The 20,684-nt window shown below is 55.3% G+C and overlaps 2 protein-coding genes across 2 annotated transcripts in view; both read left to right on the top strand.

Moving 5' to 3' along the window:
• MGRN1 (mahogunin ring finger 1) overlaps positions 1-17,442 on the top strand; it is a 47,962-nt gene extending 30,520 nt beyond the window's left edge. The window contains 11 exon segments of the mRNA XM_079320570.1: positions 934-986; positions 3,182-3,229; positions 6,210-6,278; positions 8,152-8,311; positions 10,054-10,163; positions 13,314-13,451; positions 13,453-13,538; positions 14,540-14,663; positions 15,114-15,159; positions 15,724-15,831; positions 16,875-17,442. Of these exon segments, the coding sequence (XP_079176696.1) occupies positions 934-986; positions 3,182-3,229; positions 6,210-6,278; positions 8,152-8,311; positions 10,054-10,163; positions 13,314-13,451; positions 13,453-13,538; positions 14,540-14,663; positions 15,114-15,159; positions 15,724-15,831; positions 16,875-16,987 (1,055 nt within the window). The 3' untranslated portion in view covers positions 16,988-17,442.
• Positions 17,443-17,814: 372 nt separating this feature from the next.
• On the top strand, positions 17,815-20,595 carry NUDT16L1 (nudix hydrolase 16 like 1). The gene is made up of 3 exons (XM_079320571.1): positions 17,815-18,097; positions 18,490-18,750; positions 19,685-20,595. Exons 1-3 carry the CDS (start codon positions 17,873-17,875, stop codon positions 20,048-20,050), a joined length of 852 nt encoding a protein of 283 aa, XP_079176697.1. The 5' UTR covers positions 17,815-17,872; the 3' UTR covers positions 20,051-20,595.
• The last annotated feature ends 89 nt before the right edge of the window (positions 20,596-20,684 follow it).

The raw sequence follows: 20,684 nt of genomic DNA, 5'->3' as shown, positions 1-20,684 counted from the left end.
GGGCTGTTGCCAAGCATGGTCTGTATGCCACAGCCCAGGGAATGGTTCCTCTGTTGTCTCTGCTCTTCTGGGAGCCCAAAGGAAGCTGTGGAGCTCCTTTCCCTTTTAGACAAGGCAGGAGTTGCTTCCTTGAGCTGCACCTTCCAGGCAGAGCTCTCCTGCCTGTGCTGAGCACAGCCCTCATCATGCCTTCCCTTCCCTCTGTGACTCCTGCACACACTCTGTCTCCCATTTCCATATGATGAATCTGAACAGGATTCAGGAAAAGGATCCAACCAGCTGGAGCTGAATAGAACCTCAGAGTCCTGAAAGAGACTGGCATTGTACCTCACCTCCTCTCTATTTGCTGAAAGAGCCAAGAATGCAGTACTGAAACCTCTGACAGCCCCTTCCCTTGCTCTGGGATTGAGAGGGAGCCCTCAGTTTTGGAAGAGGGGAAATGCTTCTCTTTGGGGAAAGCTGGACAGAGAAGTCAGTATGAGAAATGTTTTATAAGCACATCTGACTAGACTGAAATAAAGTGATAAGTAACAGGGATGGAATGCTGCCAATTGCTATTAGACCAGATAGATCTGTGATAAATTCAGGTAATTAAGCCCAGGAATTTCAGGGGACAGGAGAAATCCCACTGAGTGCTTTGTTCTACTGTTCCTTTCCAACCTCTGCTAACAAAGTGGGATGGTTTTGGAGCACCCAGGACAATGAAGGCATGGTTGTGTAGGGCCCACCACAGAGCCCAGCAGGGTTTTGTTCTTGCTCTGTTCTGAGCCAACCTGATGGCAAGATAAGAAAAGTTCTATCTTTTTAAGAGAAGATAAAAATAGAACAGATGGCAGCTCAGAAATTGTAAGTGGACTAAAATTTAGCTCAGGGTACATTTATGCTTGTGCTGCCTGAGAGGTTTAACCAGTTCTGCCCTTTTTCTTTTTGCAGTGGTGGTTGAGGTCACTGGTCATGCCCATGTTCTCCTGGCTGCATTTGAAAAGGTAAATGAGGGCTTTTTTATCCCTCTGTCCCTGTTCTTGTGTATGTAAGCATTTCCACAGGTCATTAGTTTGTATTTATATAACACTTGGCACAACAGTGTCCTGGCCTGTGGCTGGGGTTCCTGGGTGCTGCTGTAGTACAAAGAATCATTTGCAGCAGCTGCTGTGCAGCCTGTAATTGTCATTTGTACCTGAGCTGGTCACTCAGGGAATGTCAGGCTGTTTCCTGTGTGTGGATGGTGTGTTCCCTGGAGGTGTTTGCCATGCCTGCTGCCATGCAGTTTTCCAGGGCTTCATGCTTTTTGCAGAACTGGATCTGTTGTGTCCAGACCCTGTTGCATTGTTAGGCCTGAGTTTACACACAGGACCAAGCCCTCTTGGAAGGATTGGGATGCACCACTGAAGTCTGAGCTCCACTGCTTTTGAGTGATGTGTTTGATGTAACTCACCCTGCCTATGTGGTCAGGCCAAGCTTGTGCACAGGCCTTGATAACAAACTCTCTTCCCTTGGTAACTGGACCCTGAAAACACTTGCAATATCCATAACTGAGCCCATCCATAGCACAACCCTGTTGTGTCTGGTTGTGGTAATACTGCAGACACATTTTCTGGGCAGCTAATACTTGCAGTGACGTGCTGAGCTGAGGCAAGAGGAGCTGGAAATGTAGAGGGGAGCAACATCAGGGCTGTGCTGTTGGAAATTCCTCACTTCCCAGCTGGCAGGTGGCTGACTTCTGTATCTCAATCTGCCTGGTTCCTGCCAGGTCCTAATTCTGTTCCTCCGAGGTGGATAATGTGGATGGTGACAAGCTGAGTCAGAGGGCATGGCAAGCACAGTCACTGCTAAGGGAGCATATGGCTGGAAGATGCTCCAAGTGTTTTAGGATGCTTTTTTTGTTGGACTTGGTCTGTGAAGAAAGTGAGTTTTCCCCTGTTAGAAAGGCTGCTCTGAGCACTGGCTTTATAGGTAGCTTTTCTCCTGGCAATTGGACATCTGTCAGAAATGAGATGGAGTCAGCTGCAGCACCCCTAGGACCAGGGCAGGTTATTGCAGTTTCCTCTGGCTGATGTGAAAAAACAGCACACTGGAATCCTTCAGTCATAGTTCAGCCACTTCTTACCTCTCATCTTCCACTGAATGCTTAAAACAAGATTAAAATCTCCCTTTTAATAAAAAGTCACAAGGCAAAGTACATGTTGAGTTCCTCATCCTCCCTGTTTGGCTAAAATACATTCTCCATCCTTAAAGTAATTGCAGTGTTTGAAGTGTAGGTCTATAAATCCAGGGGAGGTCCTTGATAAATGAGCACTTCTGATCCCCAGAGCTTGTTCAGAGGAAAAACAGACCAGCAGGACTTGGTAACTTGCTATTTGTATGTATCTTTTAAGATCAGAAGAATAACCTTGATCCTGTGTGTAGTCTGACCTTGCAGCTCCTCCAAAGGCAGAAACTTTTTTGCCTGAAAACAGGACTGTTTTGTCTGTGGTGTGATGTTGTTGTCCTTTCCTTCTGAGACTCCTTCAGCAAACAGATACAGATCTGCTGGAACATCCCCTGAGTCTCCTTTGCTGCTCTTTAGGCTGGAGAGGAGTTGGTTTCAGTTTAGTGGCCCTTTTGGGGTGATGGGGAAGGTAGACTTGGCACACTAATTCTGGCACCAGGCACTCACAGAATTGTTCCAGCTGTGCCTGCTGCCACTGAGCAAATGAAAAGCTCCCAGCTCTGAGGATGTGGAGCACATGGGGCTTGTTTCTGACTCCATCCAGTGGACAAACCTTGTTCTCAGCCTCATGGCAGCCCCTTGCTCTGTCAAGGGCTCCGGCCTTGAGTGACTCTGTTATTTAGAGTGTTAACAAATATCCCCTGCCAAGTCTTGCTGGACTGGCTGAAGAATTGTCTGCACCCAGTTGGGCTGCTTGCAACCAGTGTGCCAGGGGAGTTTTGTGTGGGCTCTGACCCACTTCAGCCAGGTTTAATTTGAGCCAAGTCCACCTGGCTCCACACTGGAGCAGACCAGTAGCTCTCCAATACCCCAGTCCACTAACTGCTGAGGGGCTGCAGCCATCCAGGCTGTCCTGCTGATATACACCCTGCTCTCCCCTTAGCCAGCAGACACCAGCTCTGAAATGAGCCTGTATTGATTTGTACACTGCAGCTGTTTAATGCTTTAATGTCTCTTTTTTTCCCCTGCTAGCATGTTGATGGCAGTTTTTCCGTGAAGCCGCTAAAACAGAAGCAGATTGTAAGTACCTGTTTCCTTTCTGCTCTTGGTTAATGACTTGCTGGTGTCCCACAGGTGCCTGGCTGTACCCAGTGGGAAGGTTTGGTGTTCACTGAGAGCCTGAGATCTCACCTCCTTAGCTCAGATATCATAAGCAAAGGCAGCGAGGTGCTTGCAGCCCTTAATTTTGCTGTCTTGTCCCCCATGCTGGTGTGGTGTGATGTGCAGAATCTGGGTAGTGTCTTATCCAGGTTGAGGCTGTATGCAGTCCTGCATAGCCAGAAATACATAAGCAACTGCAAACTGCTAAGATTGCCAAGAATTTCACCTTCTGAAAAGAAATCTGGTGGTGATTCTGCTGCAAGAATCAGCTTGAAATGTCTTCAAGAAAGAGATGGAATTTTGATGGTCGATCCTTTCAGCTTTAGCTGTGTGCTGTGTTTTAGCTTTAAGCGAGTTTCACTTCATCTGCCTACTTGATAGCTAGGGATTTCTGACTTGAATTTGAATTTTTGCTACCAAGAAGATTATTAAGTGCCTTAATAAGACACTCTTTGCTTAAAGATGTTCATTCCAGTCCCTGCAGGCACTGTCAGTAATCAGCTCAAGATGGCATTTGGAAAAACACACAGCACCACTGAAACTGAGATAGCATCTGCACCCTTAGGAGAAGAGTGCAGAGGTGTAGAGTCTATGTCTGGAGTAAACCATCTGTATAACATTGTACATTTTTTGCCATCCCTGCTTTTCTTTTGTCTTCCCCTCCCTGCCATTGCCAGGGTTGTGGGATCCTTTTGTGGGTATTGATCAGGAAGCAGCAGTGCATGAGCTGAACTGCTCTGTGCTGAGTTCAGTTGTAGTGTAAGCACCAACTGTCTGAAGAAAGTCAGCAGGGATGAATACAAACAGATGGATCAGCAGAAAACCACGACCTGGACTTGGCCAGTGGCTGTGTGTGCATCTGCTGAGGCTGTAAATAGCAGTGGAAGCCTTTGGAAGGATGACGTGGTGTGGGATGGGTTGGAGAAGCATGAAGGTGAAGCACTGTATACAACCACCTACTCCTTCTGAAGAACTCTGAAAACCTAGAGCTCTTCCCAGGAAGAGCTTTGTTGCACTGCTTACTCTTTCCCTAGTGGGACAGAAGCTCCTCAGGATTTTTAAAAGGGAGAAGTCAAAAGGAATGCAGAGTCCTGCAGAGACTCGGCCTCTTTCTTCCTGACCTCTTCTGTGCTTTGAGCTGACAACTTCTGCACTCACAGTCACTCATCATGATCCTCTGAGGAGTCAGGATGCTGGAACAAGACTCTATTTGAAATGCCAAGTTACAAAAGAACATCTCCCACATAATTGTTCCCAAACTTCCTGGGTGAGTTGTGATCCGCTGCAGAGGGTTTTGCTCAGCAGTCCAACAGCTGATCTCATTGCCATGAAATGCAGGCCTAGAACAGATTGTCTGTGAGCTGCACACTGGGTTACACAGGGAGACTCTGGAATTAGTTTGTTATCACTGCTGTGTCCCAGCTCAGAGCATTTCTGAACTGGCACATGGGCTGGATAGAGCCAGCTCCTGCCCCCACCTTGCCATGTGTCAACTGCAGCACTGGAATGCCATGGCAAAGCCACTCCTCTTCTGAGCTGTGACAAGAGAGGGCAGAGCCAGTTTGACATGGAAATTACAGAGGTGCTGGGACTGACAAGCTCTTTTTAGCACTGGTGTGCTGGTGACTTGGCTTTATTGCATGTTGGGAGCTGGACAGCTCCTGGAGATGGCAAGGAAGTGTTTCCTCCCACTTTTTGTGAGATGTGCCTGTTTGGTACCTTATAACCCGCTCACCATTTGCCTGTTGTGAGGGTTTCTGTGGAGGAACACATCCTGCTCTGGGGAAGCTGCTGTGTAGCACCAAATCACAGAATCAGAATCATTTAGGTTGGGAAAGGGCTGAAAGATTGAGTCCAACCTGTGATTGTGATGCCACCTAGCCCAGTCATTTCTTGAACACCTCCAAGGATGGTGACTCCACCACCTCCCTGGGCAACCCCTTCCAATGGTTAACAATCCTTTCTGTGAGGAAATTCCTCCTGGTGTCCAGCCTGAGCTTCCCCTGGTGTTACAGATGCTTCTGCAGAGCCATCCTACCATCCAGCAGATAAACACTCCCACCAAACTTAATGTTGTCTGTGAACTTAATGAGAGTACATTTATCCTCTCATCCAGATCATCAATGATGTTTAACAGGACTGAATCTTGACTACCTTGAGTGCTGTGATTCAGCTGTTTGGTGGGGTTTTTGCAGGCAGCTGCCACTTTGCAGAAGTAATGGCTTGGAATTGTCCCAGGCTCTGAGCAACTTCCACCTGTGCCTCAAGCACCTTCTGCCACCACACCCCCAATTTAGAGATGCTGCCCAGGGCCTGGGGATAGCAATAAATGACACTGGACTAACAGAGAGTTATTCCTTGAGTGCTTCTCTTGCTAAGGGACACAATTTCTCTGTCCTCAGTAGCTTTAACCTTACGCTCCCAGGGGATGGTCAGGGAGGTGATGTGCTGCCACTGGTGTGCCAGTAAAGAGCTGTTGGCACAGCCCTTCCTCTGAGGTTGCAAAAATGGGTGGAAGTTCATCTTGGTTAAAGTTAAACAGGATCTCACAGGGGAGAGGACTGTAGAAGGCTGATTGCCTCTGGATTATTTGAGCTGTGGGTGTGTATTCCTGATGTCTGGGACAAGCAGAGTACTTGTTTTCAGATTATTTTGATAACCCAGCTATCCAAATAATACTCTCTGCTCAGACCAAGCAGGATGGACTCTTCTTTTTGAGCAAGGAGAGACCCATTCTCCCAGCTGTCCTCTGCAATATTTGTTTCTGTTACCTTTTTCATGTCACTGTAGGGGAGCTCTGGGTGTAACATGGGCATTTGACACAGGGAGGGGGGGGAAGGTGCTCATAAACCAGTAAGGGCAGAGCAGCTGTCACTCCAACTGTGGTGTTCTCCCCTAGGTTGACCGGGTGAGCTACCTGCTTCAGGAGATCTATGGCATCGAGAACAAAAACAACCAGGAGACCAAGGTAAAGGTGCCCAGGAGGCTCCCTCAGCTGGGAGAGTCCAGCCTGCACCTTCTGCTTTTGAGTTTAACCATGGGGATTGTCAGGGCAATGTGGAGATGCTCCCCAGAGTCAAGCCTGTCATTCCTGCAGGCACCCAAGAACCCAGGGATGACAGCTCATCCCTGGTGTCAGGCCCAAACAGTCAGTGGAGTTGTGCTGAGGTGACTTTAGGCAGCATGAGACTATTGAGGATGTTCCCTGTGGCTGGGATTGCTAGGAGAGAAGGGCATCAGTGCCTCAGGGGTGTGTCAGAGCACTGACTTTAAGGCTTGTAGAGAGCCAGTGTTGCTGCCTCTGCAGTCAAGGCAGTTGTGCCTGGTGTCTGTGCTTTGCTCTTGTGGCTTCTTCATGTTCTGGTTGGGGGTTCTTGCATGTTCCTGCAGTATTTCAGAGAACTGAGCTCTCTGGGGCTTGCCAGTGTTCAGAGACATTCCACTTGCATTCCCCAGCAGGAGGGAGCACAGCACCCCTAAGGGATGTACATGCAAATGCCATAACCAGAAACATTTCCCATCTTGAGGAGGAGCTGCTGCTGGATCCCAGCCTGCTGCACAGCCCTGCACAGGTTGTGTGACTGCTTTATTCTTCCTTTTAGCCTTTGTAGAGCTGCCCTTTGCTGCCACCTGGGCTGTGGAGTGTACCCAGTGCTGGCCTTGGGCTCACACCACAGTGGGGTGTGGAGTCCATGATTTACACACAGTGGAGTGACCACAGAGCATGACAAGCAGGATTTCCTCTCCAGTGCCCTGCCCACAGCATCCTGTGATCCCTATCTGCCTGTGCCTACAGGTAGCACCTGAAGAGGCAGGAGGGAGAAATTTTTTCCAAGATTTTTCTTTTATAGGATCTATTAAGAGGATTGAGGGTCTTGAGATGATTTTGGTGATTTAGCAATCCTGTGTTCGTGGTCTGTCAGACAAGTGGCCTGGGGCCATTTTTGTTCTTCCTTATTCAGCAAACCATGTGAGTGGGACAGCAAAGAGCCTGCTCTCACTCCAAAAAAAGGCTGGGTGAGGATGTGGCAGCAGCACAATTGCTGTTAACACCAAGGTTGTCCATGTGTTAGCCCTGATGACCAAAGGGGCCCCAGGTAAAGGTGCAGGGTGCCCCATCCTGGGTCATCATGGTGGGCTCTGCACAACTCCTGTAGCATCAATGGGAAGACTGTGGAGCTTTCTGGTGTCAGTCTTGTGGTTGGAGGGTGAGTTTCTCTCCCAGCTTGATCAGTGGCTGTGATCCAATCTGTGGGGCTCTGAGAAAGATGGGTATGAAGCACATTCATGTTGAATGGCTGCACTCTGAGCCTTTTACCAGGGCAGGTGAGCACCCTGGGCTGGTTCTCCTGCAACTGCATCAGAACTTGTGCCAGCACAGGGTGTGCAGGAGAATCACTCCCTTGCTCAGGGGACCTGTGGAAGCTGGGCTAGGCATGGCTGCAATGACAGGCAGCACACAGCTCCTTTTAGGGTTGTGGGGAAAAGGCCAGAGTGCCAAAGACTTCACTTCCCTGTTGACCCTGGAGCCACCAGGATGGGATGCAGGAGCTTGTTCCTGGTCAGCCTCAGTCAAGGGGATCCCTGCCCCAAAATGGGTTCCTTCTGAACAGAACATGGCTCTGGGGAAGGACAACCCTGCCTTGAATTCGCAGTGCAGTGCCCTGAGAGGAAGGAGTGTGAGCAGGGCTGTGTGGGCTACACTTTGCTCTCCCTGAGGAAACCCTGCTGAGAGCTGCAAAAAGAGATTTTCCAGACTTTTGGGTGGAAAATTGCCCCAGGCTGCTGTCCCTTGGCAGCACCCCACCACTCCCATGCCGACCCCTTGCCTCTCCTTGCAGCCTTCAGACGACGAGAACAGTGACAACAGCAACGAGTGCGTGGTGTGCCTGTCGGACCTGCGGGACACGCTGATCCTGCCCTGCCGCCACCTCTGCCTCTGCAACTCCTGCGCCGACACCCTGCGCTACCAGGCCAACAACTGCCCCATCTGCCGCCTGCGTGAGTGCCCTGACCCCTCCCCATCCTCCCTGAGAGCCCTGGCCCCCTCCCCAGGCTCCCTGAGTGCCCTCCCCAGCTCCTGATAAGGCATTGCAGGCTGGGAGGAGGAGTCCCTTTTAAGTTCCCCACCCCTAAGGCTCAGCCTCGAGCTGCTGCTGCTCTCTCTGCATCTGGAGATTCCCAGCGCTGAGAATAAATGTGCTCAGACAGGAGAGGAGAGTGGCTCTCTGTGCAGTGCCTCTCTGGCCACTCACCCTCTCCCTGGGGTGGATCTGAAGGTGCATGTGCTTTGGGCTGTGCAGTTCTTGTGTTTTGGTGAAGATAATGGAAAATCCTGCTAAGAAAGGGATGGAGAAGCTTTATCCTGAGGATATCTGGCTGAGAGAGCAGACAGCACCACTGGAGGGCTGTCCAAGTACATAGCATGATTTTTTTTATCTTCTGACAACTTTATCCAAATTTCACCAGGCAAGGATTTACCCAAATTTCACCAGGCAAGGATAACAGTCAGTTTGCAGTCTTTTGCTCTGCCAGGAGTTATGGGGATTTGCTTAGCCCCTGCATTGCTGAGCTCCCAAAAGATGGAAAAACTTAAATACATGTTTTGACACTCAGGCAGTATTTGCTGAATTCTGTGTTTTTTCTAAAAAGCACAGCGGCACAGGAGGCCCTTCAGAAATTTTTGGTTTTGTTGGAAGGGGCAGAGTGTGTGTTTTGCCCCCTGGTCTCTGAGGTATTTGATTGTTTCTAAATGACAATTCTCAGGGAAAGAAATAAAAAGCCTAGAATTCATGTTTGGCCTGAGAAATTAAGTCCTAACAGTCCAAACCTGGCAAAGAGCAGTAACCAAAAGCAAGATCTCACCAGAGGAAGTGCCAGAGAGCTTTGACTATAAGCAGCACATCATAAAACACAGGAACAGCATTGACTCATCTGCAGGCTGTGGGAGAGTAGGTTGTATTTATTTGGAAAATGCCCCCATCTCAGACTTCCTGGGAATCTGCTTCTGGGGAGTGCAGAGGCAGCAAGGATAGATTTGTACCTCTGTTCTCTGGCTCTAGGCTGATCTTGAAGGGGCTGGGTGTAACAAGAACCAGGAGATGCCTGGCAAGTTCTCACAGCTGCATCAGAACAGATGTCTGGCTCGTTTGTTTGTGCCCTTGGCACAGATGAACAAGCAATATTAAAGATCTACAGATAGAAGAGATCTGCAGGGAGTGGAGATCAAAGCTATGGTGGTGGGAGGACTGAGGGGTGGCTGTGCTGGAGACAGGAGTACAGCCACTAATCCTTCAGCTGGAGGTTCTCACCACCACAGCTGGACCTCAGGGCTGAGATGTGTGGGATCTGAAGGAACCCAAAGGGTTTTAATGAGTTCTCACCCAACCTGTAGTGTGCAGTGCACTCCTGAGGCCGAGCTCATGCTTTTCTTACTGTGTTTTTGTGACCTACCCTTAAGGGGAACTTTTCTACACTTGTACAGTAGCTGAAGTACCCTGTCCATGACTGTACTGGGGCAGGCAGTGCCTGTTCTCCACAGGAGATCAGCCAGCAGATCCCTTCCCTGTGTAGATCAATGGGCTGGAAGCCCAACCCCATCACTTGGCTTTGGGGCACTCCAGATCCCTGCTGCCCCTGCACAGGGGAGCTCCCTCATGCCCAAGGTGTGTCTGTGGCCAGGCCAGAGCTCTGGCATGGCCTGGCCCTGCTGGGCTGTGCAGTCACCCCTCCTCTCCCTGCAGCTTTCCGTGCCCTGCTGCAGATCCGGGCGGTGAGGAAGAAGCCGGGGGCTCTGTCGCCGGTGTCGTTCAGCCCCGTGCTGGCACAGAGTGTGGACCATGATGAGCACTCTGTAAGTACCTGGGGGCTTTGTGCAAAGCCTGGCCACTGGTCCCAGCCTGAGCAAGCAGCTGACTTGTTTGGACTGATGGCTGCTGGCCCTGGGACCTCAGGAACACTGAGGGCTTCCCAAGCAGTGCTGCTTTTTCTTATTAACCTGCTGGATTAGTAACACGACTGGATTGGAGGAAACAAATCCACAGAAATCTCAGGATGAGAAGGTTTCTTGTTGCCTGGCCCAAGAGAAAAGTGGCAGACTCTGGGCATGACAGGTGGGAGCTGTGAAAACAGGGCAGAGGGGTTCCAGTTGGACTTGCACACGTAATCTCTTTCGCAGTACACAGATGAAATAGCCTTGATACTGGGGTTCCCAGCATAGCAGTAGAAAGGCCTCCTTGTGGCAGCTTCCCTGGGTGTCTTGGCATGCATCTGAGGCAGTGTGGGACAGGAAGTGTGCTGGTGGCCTCAGGGCCCAGGTGCATGTCCCCAGTGTGGTAAGGGCAGCAGCTCATTGCCTGAGCAGAGCTGTTGCACAGCTGGCTCTGGTGAGACACCAAGATTAGAATGAGGAGAAGGACAACTGCACCTAGGTCATCCTAGAGGCTTTCATGGGAACAGACACTGTCACAGAAAAGGTTGTGTTTATCCATCTGCCCTCTGCTGCTTTCAGCTGGGGCTGAGGAACAGGGTGGTGAAGCCCCAGGGTTGTTGTAAAGGAGAGTGTGGTGTGTGGAGGACACGGTGCTGTGTGTCTGTTCCTGTCACTAACCTCAAGAAACAACTTCTTTAAAACATGGTTTTCTCTTGACAGCACCCCTTTAAACCCTTTAAGGTGAGCTCTGTCTCCCTGCCCAGCAGGAAGCCTAGGAGAGAAGTAAGAACAGTAAGTGGACTGGGCTGGTTGCACTTGGCAGCTCTGTGTCACCTGCATGTGGCAGTGTCACACACCAGGGCTTGCTGACACGCTGGGTTTGGCCTGTGCCCTGCCAGGCTGTGACACTCCATGTCCTTCACATTGGCACTGAGATGCTCACACCCTGCACAGATGGTCACTGACATCCCTGGTTTGCCTGTGGAGGCACAAGCAGGAAGGAAGCTTGGCACAGGGGTCTGATGCTGACTCTCAGGGACTGTGCCCTGGCTGATTGATGGTTCCTGGCCTAGATGTTTTCACAGCTTCATAGGGCTGTGGGCAAGCTGCAGTCCCCACAGCTCACCCAAAAGCTTCCTTGCACTTACCTCATTCCCTTGGCAGTTTGGTGGAGCACATGTTGGTGTGGTTTGTGGTGCTGGGATATAGAGGTGCAGCTGGAGCTGGTCTTGCATTCAGGAGCACTGGCTGTGACAGGCTGGTTTGCTTTTACAGGAACAGAAAGGATGGAGCTTGTCTTGGCTGGGACCCTCTGAGTTGTTTTGGGGGTGTAACTGTAGTGCTGGGGACATATGCATGGCAGTTGTGAGGGTCCAGGAGCTGGGAAGGGGAAAGGTGAGGGAGCCCCCAGGCCAGGAAGGCTGTTTGTGCCCTCTGTGTTTACTGCCATCAAATGCAGCCATGGCTGTCATCTTTATCAAGAATGTTACAGTTTTATTTTGCCCAGGCCAGCTCAGATACTCAGCCTTGCAGTAACATGGCTTGCTGGGCTTGTCAGGTCTGGAGAAAACCTGGTGTTGGTTCAGGTTTGAACCCATTCTGGTATGACCTGGCTCTCTGCAAACCTCCCAGAGGGACTGGCAGTGTTCCTGTGGTGTGAGAGTCCCAGAAGGGAATGTTGTCTCAGTGAGGGTGTCACAGCCACGGGCTGGGAAATCCTCCTCTGCCTCTGAGCTGTGCCATGCAACCTGAGCTTTCACCACAGCAATGGGCAGCCTTTGAACCCTCAGGGCCTGCTCTGCACAGCCAGGAGAAAAAGTCCCAAACAGGAATTTGGGGGGGGGGTTTCTCCCTGACTTTTCTATGCACACAATAGTACAGCTGAGCTGCTGTCTGCAGAAGAAAAGTTTTTTGGTGATGGCTTTTGGCCCTACCACCTACAGCTGGTGTTCCCATTGCTAGTTTAGCTGAGCTGTTTTATCTTCAATGTTCATAATCCTCACAGGACCAATACTGGGATGTGGGTTGGTGACTGACCCCAGAGGTCACTCATTCTTCCCTCCCCATCAGACGTAACTCCTCCTGTGAATCAGTTCAGCACTTGGATCACATCAAATTAGGGGCTGTGTTGGACAGGCTGGGCAGGTTCATCTGCAGGTGTGACTAGGACATGGGGCACACAGAAGCTGTGGAGGTTCATGGCCAGGCTTAGCAGCACCATGCCATCCTCCATTCAACTTAGAACCATCTCCCTGAGGACACAGGTCTGAAAGATCTCAATTTAATGTAGCCTGAACTGTGGGAGTGTCACCTCTTGATTTGCATCAGGCTGGGCTGAGCTGCCTGTGGCCTCCTGGGCTGCAGCATAAACCCCATTTGTCTCTGTGTCCACAGGGTCTTTATGATCAGGAGGATTTTTGGAGTTGAACTGGTGTTGGTTTAATGGCTTTGCAAGGGTCCCTTTGACTGGCAGCTTTGTAATTTATACAGGGAATGGGAATTGGTGTGGTTTTCTTTCTTCCTTATGAGGTCAGTGGTTCTGTGATTCCTTTCCTGCCATTTAGCAGAGGTGACTGTGCATGGAACCAGTTTTAGCAACTGAGAGGACATGGGGGAAGTGGAATTGGGGTATACCTCAAGAACCACCTCTCAGCTGCTGCACACATGCTCCCCTCCTTCAGCTCTGCCTCAGTGACACTGGTGGTGCTGTGAAACAGCTGCATGTTCCATGGCTGGGAGCACAAATGGGATGTTCATTGAGCTGCAAGGGTCTCTGAATCACTGGAAGAGCTTTCAGAGGAAAAAATCCAGATGTATTTTATAGCAGTTTTTTAGGACCCTGCTTTCTCAGCTCCTTGCCCAGCTCTTGAAAGCACATCAGGGGGATGCCCAATCTCTCAAGCACTGCTCTGGGAACTTGCCTGGAGCATCACCAGCGTTGCAGCCCTGAGGGGAATGTGTGGCTATTGCCAGGGAAGGAGCCAAAGACTCCTGGAGAGGTGGCAGTGGGGGGCAGGGGGCTGCCAGCCTGGTGCTATTTCCCTAACTAACACCCCCGTTTCTCACCTGCAGAGCTCTGACAACATCCCCCCGGGCTACGAGCCCATCTCGCTGCTGGAGGCGCTGAACGGGCTGCGCTCGGTGTCGCCGTCGCTGCCCTCGGCCCCCCTGTACGAGGAGATCAGCTACTCGGGGGTGCTGGACGGGCTGCCCCCCCGCCAGCCGCCCGCTCGTGCCCATGGACAGAGCCCTGGAGCCTGCCCACCAGAAGGGCAAGCGCAGCAAGTCTCCAGACAGGTCAGCAGGGCACGGGGTCCGCTGCTCTTGCAAGCCCTGAGGCTTGGTGGCCACGCGCGCTGGGAGCCAGGAGAGGGCTCTGGCTGGGCCCATCACTGCTAGCACGGCTAACTCAGAATTTTAGGAGGCCAGCAGGTACTTGTGCCAAGGAGAGAACTGGGACCTTGTCCTGTGTTCAACCTGAGGTAACAGCCTGTGTCTCCTATGGCCTGGCACTATCACCAAAAGAAAGGATTTTTAACAAGGAGAATTTAGTCATAGAATTACAGAATGGTTTGCATTGGAAAGGGCCATAAAGCTCATCTCACTGCAACCCCCCCCACTGTGGACAATTTCCACTGTCCCAGGTTGCTCCAAGACCTGTCCAACCTGGCCTGGGACACTTCCAGGGATGGAGTAGCCACAGCTTCTCTGGGCAACCAGGACCTCACCAGCCTGACAGTAAAGACTTTGGATGGAAATGTCTCTTTCCCAATGCACTTAGTCCTAGAATTTACATTTGATGTCCAAACCTTATTGGATTTCAGCTTTCCATGGAGCTCCTCAGGAGCAGAGGAATAGGGAGAGGAGTGACCTGGATTTCAGAGCACAAAGTGCTGAACTGAGATCCTGTAGTTCTTGTCTGAAGGCTCCTCTGTTGGCCCTGTGATGGAGAGCTTAGGTCAGGGGCTGTTCAGATCAGATCAGATCAGACTGGGTTTGTTCCTGGCACTCCTCACTGTGCTCCAGCCCAGATTTTCACCTGGGAAGGGTGAAAGTTTCCTCCCTGAAATGTGAGAAGCAGCGTAGGACCTGGGCCTCTTGTTGTGCTGAAGTTTGGCACCACTTGGCTCTGTCCCATCCTGCTGCTGCTGTTCTCCATGTGGCCAGTACTGGAGGCCCTGATGAATTCAGCTCCTCAGTGTGAGCTCCTGCTCATGAGAGTTGGCTTGTGCTGTCCCCAAGTCCTCCAGGCCCCAGGTGCTGGCAGCTCCCTGCAAATGGAGTTTCTCTTGCTGCAGCACACTACGGTCTCCCTCATCCCCAATCCACGAGGAGGATGAGGAGAAGCTCTCCGAGGACTCTGACTCGCAGGCGGTGCTGAGTGGGGGTGAGCTGGTCCTGAGGGAGACCAGCTCTCCAGAGGTGAGTGTGTGCTCTGCTGGGGGGGCTTCTGTGACATGGGAAGTGTTTTTTGAAGGGCCATTGCCCACAGCCAAGAGTCCTGGCTGCTTTATGTACCCCTAGGGCTCCATGGGGCAGCATGAAGCCACTCCGTGTGCTCCTGACACCTCTTTGGGAGTGGAAAACCACTCAGCTGGAGCCATGGCAGAGCTGACCTTACCCAGCATGCTGGGCAAGCTCAGCAGTGTTTGGGGCAGGGGTGGGAGCTGGGCCTTAGGAGCTTCCAGTGACCACTGCTGGTAAGACTCCTCCATCCCAGCCTGTGGTGCTACAGCACTGGGGTAGCCCCCTGCTCCTGCCCTGGAACAAGCTCTGGCCCTGAGCACAGCTCCCTGGAGAAAGCCAGAGCAGGAGAATGGCACACCAAAGGCCTCCAGCTGCAGAAGTAACCTGTGCTGTCCCTCCTTACAGAGCGTGGCAGGGGAAGAGATGGAGGAGGCCTCATCAGTGCAGCAGGGTAGGTGTGGGTGCAGCCAGACCTTGGCTTGGGGTTCAGTGCTGTTGTGGTGGGATGGGGGCAACTGGGGAACGAACAGATGAGCTCAGAAACATCCAGCCCCCTAAGTCCATCTCTGAGGCTCTGTTCTTCACCAGGGAAAGGTGCTGGGGTCTTTTCTTGGAGGTTAGGGAGCAAAATCCACAGAGGTCTCCCTGGTTTATTTGCCAAGCATCTCACCTTGCTCTGAACTTTACTCAAGTAGAGCTTTCCATGCTATAAACTCTCCTTGCACCAATGAGGACACCACTGGGGTCCTGGTGAGAGCACATCCACTGTATACTGGGCACACTGGGTCTTTGGGATGGGGCTCTGGTGCTCAGATAAGAGACGAATGATGGGCACATTTCAGGCCATGTGAAGAGGTGGCCACTGTGACCCAGCCAATCTGAGCAGCTCTGCTGGGACATCAGCGGGGCTGGGGGGGCCTGGGGAGCTTCCTCACATGGAAAACCTCACCCCACGCTGGCCATGAGCCCCAGGGTGCTGTGCTGGGCTGAGGGCCTCGCTCTGGGCTGGTTGCAGGGAGCCGCCCGCCCTCGGTGGAGGACGTGCTGCAGGACGGCGGCTGCGGCGAGAGCCGGAGCCTGGCGCAGCCCGACAGTGACCCCCCGGTGGACGTGTTCCTGCCAGGTAAGGGCGGGGCCGCTGGGGTTAGGGCTGCAGCGAGGCTCCAGGGCAGGGGGAGCTGTGTCCCTGGGTTGGTACTGGAACGGGCTCCCACCTCCTCCCAGTGGGCGGAGTGAGCGGTGGGCAAGGGGAGCTTACACAGAAGTAGCTTGGGCCCCCCTTCTCTCTCCTCCTCCCCCACCCTTGTGTCTCTGTCCTTCCCCTCCTTTCTTCTCTTTGAGTTGCAGCCGCTCCTGGCACAGTTCTGTGTGACAGAGGCCTCCTGTGTGTCCCAAGTGTGCTCCTGCTTTTGGGTGAGGGAGGGGAGCCCCCTGGGCCAGCAGCTGGGGGACTGGGCAGCGTTGTCACGGCAGGAGGATCCCAGTGTGCCGTGCTCTGAGCACGCCCGTGGGACACTGTGCTGTCCTCACCTCTGACTTGTCATTGCAGCCTGTTTTCTTCCATAGAGTTGCAGTCTGTTCTGAGTCACCTCTCTCATGTCTCCTTCCCTCTCTGTCTGCCTTCCTCCCTCCTGTCTTGGGCAGCACTGGGTCCTGATTCCTGCTCTGTTGGTATAGAGGAGTAAGCTGGTACGTTTTCTCGTTCTTCATTTGCATCCCTGTTGTGTGGGGCTGCAGGGCCGTCCTGGGAGTGCTGGCAGAGAGCAGGGATGGGGTGGGGCTGGTCCTGGCCATCGGGGCAGGGAAGGGGGTGCAGCAAACCAGCCAGGCTGAGTTGGCTCTGTCCTCACTCCCTTCCCGTTCCTGGCACTGCATCCCTGCTGCCCCTGAGTGCCAGGACCCCAGGCAGGGCAGCAGAAACCTCTCCCCACCCGCTGCTGCCGAGCGCGGGCACCACGAACATCCAGGCCCCTGCCGGCTTCTCCCAGGCTGTGGCAGATGTGTCCCACCCGTGACACTGAGCCTGCATCTGAGGGGATGAGTGGCTGGCTCCAGCCCCATCTCCTGCGGTCAGTCCAGGCTAGTAGGGATGGCCGAGCACCTTGCCAGGGCTCTTTGACGCCAGGGGCTCCCATTACTGAGGCCGAACTCCCTCTCCTCACTCAGGCTCGTCCGACTTAACCAAGACGTTCCCTGTCCGCGGCACCGGCAGCCCCACGCAGCCCCTTCTCTTCGAGCAGCCCCGTCTGCACCTGGAGGACGAGCAGAGCCTGTCGTGAGCGGGGCCGGCCCTGCCCGTGCCGCCGAGCCCGGGCCCCGCAGCCTCCGGGCCGCAGGCGGGGTCTGCACCGACAGCCTGTGCATGTTTCCCGGCGGTGGGTAGGGGCTGGTGTCGTGTTTTTACCTGGGAGGTGTTTGTGGGGGCCGGGGCGGGGGGTTTGGGGTTCGAGTCGGCAGAAGAAGGACACTACCGATGTATATTTTGTACTTACCGAGCACAGCCCTTTGCTGTCACTGCCCTGTACATAGCTGTGGCCTCCCTGCCTTGCCGGGGCGCGGGGCTCCGCGGGAGCGGGGCAGTGCGGGCTCAGCGCCGGCCCGGCCCCGGCCCGGCCCGCTCCCCAAGAGCCCGGCGCTGCCCACGCCGTGTGCCTTGTTCTGCTTCTGCGGGGGGTCCCGGGGCACATCCCCCCATTCCCCGTCTATGTTTGTAGTAATAAACCCGTGAAGCAGCCACGCGAGTCCGTCTGCACCTGAGGGGGCGGGACACACCGGGGGCGGAGGGCGGGGCCAAGGTGCTGGGGCGGGGATGGGCGTGGCCAAAGCACATTGTGGGGGCTTGTTTGTTCCCGCCCCTTCCCGGCGTGCTCCTCGGCGCCCCTCCTTCCCCCCGCGCTTGCCTGCGATTGGCTGCGTGCGCCGCCGGCCCCCGCGCGCGCTGCTGCCCTAATAAGGCGAGCGGCGCGCGCAGCAGGCCCGCCCCTCATTGCCCGCCCGCCGACTACCCCGCCTCTGGCACGCGCGGCGATTGGCAGGCGCCGCCGAGAGCCCATTGGCCCCGCGGCGCGCGGCGCGCTCCCATTGGCTGCGGCGGGCGCTGGTCCCGCCCCCGCGGCGCGGTGGGCGCGGCGCGTGCGCGAAGCTGGTGGCGGTGGCGCGAGGCGATGGCGGCCGTGGGGACGATGGCGGCCATGGGCCCGCTGCCCACCATGGGAACGCTGCCGCCTCTGCCTACGCTCGGCGTGCCCGGTGTGCCCGAGCTGAAGCCGCTCACGCGGTACGAGGCGATGCGGCTCGGCCCGGGCTGGAGCCACTCGTGCCACGCCATGCTCTACGCGCCCAACCCGGGCATGCTGTTCGGCCGCATCCCGCTGCGCTACGCCGTGCTGGTGAGGGGCGGGCGAGGCCGCGCCGGGCCGGGGCTGGGAGCAGGGCGGCGGCGGGCGGGCCCTCGGGCCGGGTCGGGGCAGACGGGGATGGGTCGGGCCGCGGGCTCCGGGGGCGGCGGGCTGAGGGGCGGTGGCTCCGCGGTGGTTCCCGTGCAGGGCGGTAGTATCAGGCTGGGCCCGAGCCCGGGGGGGAGCCCCCGGGCCCGCGGGCTTGTGCGGCCGGGGCGCAGAGCCCCGACGGCCGGGCCGCTTGGCGGCCAATGGTCCTGGATGCGCCGGAGTTGGTAGGGCCGCGACGCCTCCCGCGCTCCTCCGGCTCCTCCGGAGGCCTCCTGCCGCCCCCCCCCGGGGGCCGCGCCGTGCCCCATTAACACCCTGCGCCTCTATTGCAGATGCAGATGCGATTTGACGGACTGCTGGGCTTTCCCGGGGGGTTCGTGGATCGCCGTTACTGGTCCCTGGAGGACGGTCTGAATCGGGTGCTGGGCTTGGGTTTAGGCTGTGTGCGCCTGACGGAAGCTGACTATCTGTGCTCGCACCTGACAGAGGGGCCACATCGCGTGGTGGCACACTTCTACGCCAGGCAGCTCACCCTGGAGGAGCTGCACACCATCGAGATCAGCGCGGTGCATTCCCGAGACCACGGGATGGAGGTGGGACACCCGGGAGGGGTGTGCGAGCTCTCAGTTAGCCCAGGGAAGGCACCGCTTCCCTCCTGGGTCTGCCGGGCTGCCCTGGCCAGCCCGGCCGGGGAATGCACCGCAGGTAGAGCTGCCGGCGGCAGGTGCCTGCACCGCCCGTGGCATCAGCGTTAGGAACTGCGGCCGGGGTCGCGCCACAGGCTCCAGAGCATAGCAGGCTTGAGCTCCAGCTTTTCCCGGTGTCCACCCACGCAGGGATTGAGCCCCGTGTTACCGCTCGGCCTCAGGATGTGGGCGAGGGCCGTTTGCAGCTGGGGAGGATCTCCCCCTGCCCTGGGCTGAGTGCCCCGGACTGGACCGTGACCGCGGTGTGGTGATGTCGCTGTGACCCGAGTTCCTCCCGTGCGGGAGGCACCTTCCTGCTCGCGGGCAGCCGAGCCCGGCTGATGGCCGGGGCAGAGCGTGAGAGCCAGGGCCTCCCCGCGCGCCCCCAGGGCGCTCGGTGGGTGTCGGCAGCCATGTGAGCAGAGACAGCGGGCTCGGGGTTGTGGCCTGGTCGAGGGGGACTCGTGGGTCAGCCGTGCTGTCCCCACGCAGGGCAGGGCTGGAGGGGAAAGTGGGACTCCCCGTAGTGGCCTGGGGCAGTGGGATCCCTCCAAAGGGGCAGAAGGGGGAGCAGAGCCAGGGCTGGGCTGAGGGACTGGGTAGGGAGAGCAGGGGCCTGGGGGCATTTGGTAAGGGGCAGTGAAGGGGTTTCAGTGGGGCCATGGGCAGCAGGGGCAGGGGCTGGTGTGGGAGGGAGGGGCAGGACCTGGCACAGGGGCAGGGCGAGCCTGGGCCGAGGGCTGGCGGGCACTGGGTGAGGGTGTGGGGTGCAGGGGGTGCGGGGCGCAGGGGGGGCTGGTGCTGCTGTGGCTCCTGCTGAGCTGTGCCCGTGCTGTTGCAGGTGATGGGCATGGTCCGCGTCCCCCTCTACACCCAAAAGGATCGCATGGGTGGGCTGCCCAACTTCCTGGCCAACTCCTTCGTAGGAACCGCCAAGTTCCAGCTCCTGTTTGCCCTGAAGATCCTGAACATGGTGCCGGAGGAGAAGCTGGCCGAGGCGGTGGCTGCCACGCTGAGGCCAAAGAAGGCGGCCATCGACCACTCCGGGGGGGCAGCAGGACACCACAGGGCTGGCAACGAGCTGGCTAGAGCGGGCAACGAGCTGGGAGAGAGGGGCCTGGTGCACGCGGGGGCCGAGCAGCTGGGGCTGGAGGGCGATGAGGCGCTGGAGGGCGCTGATGTGGAGCAGGCCGAGGGGATGGAGTGACCGCCGTTCTGGCGCTCAATTAAAAGTGGGTGAGCTGAGAGACTGGTAACTTTCCGCCCCGTGGCTGCTGCAGTGGCTGCCCACGCGATCCCACTGCCCAGCCGGGAAGGGTTGGGTTTGTCTAAAGCAGGGAAAAGCGATTTTATTTTTATGGCCATTAAACTCTTAGTGAGCTTCCCAGATCAACCTGCACAGCCCCTGCAGAGAGTTCATGAGCTTATATGACGGCGCCAGAGCCTTAGAATTACGCTTTGATTTCAGGGACACACTGCTGCTGTCAGGTCTCCCTTTCATTTGTAAGGAACAAAACATCAAATTTTTTTAATGCCCCGTCTCAACTTGGACGTGGCTGTGTTGGCACTGGGCACAGCTGAGGCCTGGGGCATCTGGTCAAGCACCTCTGCCCATGTTAGTGGCCAGACTGGCACAATGGGGCAGCCGTGTCATGAATTCCCTCTGGGGCGTTGGGGGATGCTCATGTGGGTCCCTACCTGGAGATCTGTGGGAGCAGGAACGTGAAATAAATGGCTTTGCTGAAAGTTTAACACTTGGGATCGTTCTTGAGGGCTGCTGCAGAGCTGGTGGTGACCCAGAGCCAGGGAGGTGCAGGGTAGGGGAGCACAGAGGCCAGAGG

Source organism: Erithacus rubecula, assembly GCF_903797595.1.
Source record: "Erithacus rubecula genome assembly, chromosome: 17".
In the NCBI taxonomy this organism is placed as follows: Eukaryota; Metazoa; Chordata; class Aves; order Passeriformes; family Muscicapidae; genus Erithacus; species Erithacus rubecula.
Note: the sequence above shows the minus strand (reverse complement) of the source record. Positions and strands in the feature narration are given on the sequence as shown.